The 4,022-nt window shown below is 48.0% G+C and overlaps 1 protein-coding gene across 1 annotated transcript; it reads left to right on the forward strand.

The window, feature by feature from the left end:
- The first annotated feature begins 343 nt into the window (after positions 1-343).
- On the forward strand, positions 344-2,161 carry LOC142777304 (uncharacterized). Its single transcript, XM_075881611.1, has 2 exons — positions 344-1,328; positions 1,601-2,161. The coding sequence occupies exons 1-2, from the start codon at positions 899-901 to the stop codon at positions 2,050-2,052; spliced, it is 882 nt and encodes a 293-aa protein (XP_075737726.1). The 5' UTR covers positions 344-898; the 3' UTR covers positions 2,053-2,161.
- Positions 2,162-4,022: the final 1,861 nt, after the last annotated feature.

Genomic DNA, 4,022 nt, shown 5'->3' on the forward strand with positions numbered 1-4,022 from the left:
TCGCAGTTTTGATCGATACCGCGGCAGTCGCCCTTCGTTGAAGTCATTAGAGGATTTTAGTCTGTCCGGCGCACCGCTATACGGAAAAAAAGTTTGCGGATACCGGTTTACCGGGTCTGAACTGCGCATGCGCGTGCCTTACGGGCGTTTACCGGACACGCTCAAACGCCCAAACGCCCGACTACAGTGAACTAGAAGGTTTTTAGTGTCAAGAGCAAAGCGGGCGTCTATAGGAGGCGCTGTGACGAAAAAAGCTGTCCGCCGCGCGTAGCACTGCAGTCAGATTCGCGAGGCCAGCCAGGCAGGCTCGACCGGCGAGTTGACTGCTGTCAGGGTGCTTTGCTGCTGTGGCTTTCGATTCTTCTTGTATCTTTTTTCTGTGCTGGAAGAAAACGTTCTCGGTACCACCATGAACAAGAAAAAGAAGACGGATACGCACTGTTTCGCCCCGGGTTGCCGGTCAGGCTACCCCGGCCATCGCGTTGAAAACGGGCGGAAGATTTCGCTCTTTTCGGCACCAAAGGACGAAGACCGACGAAAGGTTTGAGGGCGGAACCTCAAGAGGAAAGACAAACCTCTAACGGACACATCCGCGGTTTGTGAAAAACACTTTGCAGACCATTTTGTCGTTCGTGATTATGTCCACATCATCGGCGGCAAGGAGGTACGAATCGCTCGAGGAAAGCCTGGTCTTACTGCAAATGCAGTGCCAACGTTTTTACCTGACCAGCCCGCATACCTTTCCACATCTGTGAAAAAACCAAGGCCCGAGCGAAAGCGCTGCTTAGTTTCTACGTCTGGATCGGCGAAGAAAGTTCGTCTCTCTCGTCGCGATAAGCACGAAGCGAGCTTGCTCGGCGAAGAGAATTCCGACCCGAACACGAGCCCTGCCGAAAACATGCAAGCGAACCCGCTCAAATCAGGTGACTTAAGGGACCTTGCCACCTGCTTAAGTGTTCCAAGGCTGTGGACGAAACTGACCACTCCAGACCTTGATCTCCTTGTGTATGCCACTACACGCACAACAAAACAGCCTTTCAGTGTCTCCCACGAGAAAGTGATCTGTTTCAGCTTAGATAGCAACAGTGATGTTGTGGCAAGCTGTTATCTCGGTGCGAGAGAAAAGAAGTACGGCAAAATCACCTCCCTTCTTGAAGCAACGAACATATTTCAAGAAGTTGACACTGCATTGCTTTGTTCAAGCGCTATGAGCAAAGACGCTTATGACGGCCTTGCTCAGAACCTGACCGAGAAGATGAAGCGCACCCTCACCCCCGCGAGTGACGGCGTGTTCAGCAAGAACTGTCTTGGAATGGTGACAGTCAAAGGTGTGTGTTAATATTTTTAATAAGAAACAATGTACTTTCTGTTCTAGCTAACATAGCCTGCTACTTTTTTTTCATAACCTAAGCATATCCTTTGTATCTAAAGCAACCTGCATTAAAGGGAAATAACACTAGTCAGGACCTGTTAGCTAATACCCACTTTGTAATAGCTCTGGAGTTTATTTTTCCTCCAATTATTTGTTAGCCCTTGTTTCCATGTGTTGCAAATAGTTCGAAGTAAGGAAGTGGCTTATTTTATGTTTTACGTTTTTCAGGAACCATCTGTGTTCATTGTCGCTATTTGCGAAAGTCGCTGCTGGCACGGAAGTCCAAGTTGAAGAAAAAACGTGTCACGCATAACTTCTCTCACAAGCTGCGAATGGCCAATCAGAAGACAAAGCGAATTGCTTCACGCTTGTGTACCCTGGCAGGCCAAGTACGAGCCATCAAAGAAGAAAACTCCAGGCTAAGTGATGAGACTTTCCTTGGCCGAATTAAAGAACTCCCCCCAAAGCAGCAAGAGGCAGCTCTACACATGTTCAAGGCTGCGAAGAGGAAGAGTGTTAGAGGGATGAGGTACTCGAAGGAGTGGATTTTGGAATGCCTCATCATGCGCATGAAAGGGCCAAAGTTTTACGAGGATATGCGGAGGCAGAGTTCTTGTTTTGCCGAGCAAGGTTACTCTTCAGAAGTATCTCAGGTCGTACAGGACGGGATTTGGCTTTAATGCCAAAGTGATGAGCATGCTCAAGCAGAAAGCGTCTTCCATGGATGCCTTCAAAAGGCACGGAGGGCTCATCGTTGACGAAATGAAACTGTCCGAGAATCTGTCAGTCTCATCGGCAGGGCAATACAAGGCTTCGTGGACATGGGCCAGTTCCCCCCAAGCAGTGACAAGCATAAAGTGGCTGACCATGGGATGGTCATAATGTTTGTACCGTTCTCTGGCGAGTGGACCCAAATACTTGCTTCTTTTGCCAGGCAGGGCAACATGAAAGGAAATTTGCTCTTGAAAGTGATGCTGGTGGCAGTGATTCTAGCGGAAAAGGCTGGGCTATTTGTTGATTTCATAACATCCGACGGTGCGACCTGGAATCGAAACATGTGGTCCACGATGGGCATTTACGCGACTGCATCTAGCACAAAATGCAAAGTGCAACATCCAGTGGACAACAAGCGGTCACTTCATTTGATTTCTGACTTCCCACATCTTGTCAAATGCATCAGGAATGGGCTACTCCAAGCAGACTTCACCACTCCAACAGGACCAGTAAGTACAAAAATTTATGCCTTTATCAATATGAGAATGTTTTTATCCCCAGGAAACATAAAAACACAGCACTGCAGTGTCTTATGAAGCATTTTGTTTTTCCATGCAGGTATCGCTTCGTCCTGTAAAAGAGGCTTTGACACTTGATGGCTCGAACGTGACTCTTCAAGCCATGCCCGGTATCACAACCCGCCGCACTCAGCCCAACAACTTTGAGAAAATGAGGGTTACCTACGCCTTCCAACTCTTCAGTGACACGGTTCTAAATGGCCTTCGTCTCTACAAAAATGATGTTGAGGCCAAATGCGGGAGCATCCAGCCTGTCTTGACCTTTTTCGGGTAAGTTTATTGCCTCAAGTACTGCTCCACATGTATACAAGCTCTTAGGAGCATACTTATATTTCACTTTTTTGTTTTTATTTACCTTTCGCTGCAAATGAACCTTCCAACCTCTTGGCTAACTGTTTTAAAATCTTATTGTGTGCTCTATGCATTTCAGCATGATGAGAGACCTTATCGAGATAATGTCATCTCGATTCCCCGCCAAGGCTCTTCGTCCGAACTCCGCTGCCGTGGATAAGCTGCTGTCATTTCGAGCCTACCTTGTTGAATGGGAGGTTTATGTAGCAGAAAACTTGCGTCAAGTGAAAAACGAAGGCCGAGCCGAAAAGCGGGGCCGCTTTTTGTCCGAGTCTACCGCAGTTGGATTGAGGGTCACCATTGCAAGTGTCCTGTCGCTGCTGGACTACCTGAGCCAACAACTCGCGTACAAGTTCATCATGACATCGAGGCTGAGCCAGGACCCAGGTGAGAACTTTTTTGGCATTGCATGGCAGTCGTCAGGCTGTAATACTCACCCCCCACCCCAGCAGTTTTTGATTACAGTTTCTTGCTTGAGTTTTTACAGCCTTGCCAAATCTGTGCCACACGGGAATGCAGAGCCAGTCATTTTGACTGCACTGCTTGGGGCTGATGCTGCCGGTGGGGATGACCGTACCAAACAGTTTCTGCTGGACCAGCTGATTGCTGATGGGGATCTTTGCAGTGCTGAACTGGCATTGAACAGCATTGAGAAAGCTGCACCAGATCATGTTGCTTGGGTGTCTGCCAAAAGTGATGAGCGGCTAATTTTTTACGTTGCTGGATATGTAGCACGGCAGTTATTGGCCAAAACCAGCTGTGATGCTTGTAAAAACGTTCTGCTTGCAGACAAAAACGACATCAAAAACCTTCAAGCTTCTCAGCTAACACAGCTAAAGGATAATGGCGGCCTGCTGTACCCGTCGGGTTTCCTATTTAGGTTCCTAAAAAACCTGGAGAACCTTTTCACGGGTTGCTTCAGTGCACAAGAGCTTCATCACGAAAGCCTCATGGATGTAATTTGGCTAATCAAATCCCGACCACAGCACCGTGTTGGATGTACTTAC

The sequence above is a fragment of the Rhipicephalus microplus genome, chromosome X (genome assembly GCF_043290135.1).
Source record: "Rhipicephalus microplus isolate Deutch F79 chromosome X, USDA_Rmic, whole genome shotgun sequence".
NCBI classification, from domain to species: Eukaryota; Metazoa; Arthropoda; class Arachnida; order Ixodida; family Ixodidae; genus Rhipicephalus; species Rhipicephalus microplus.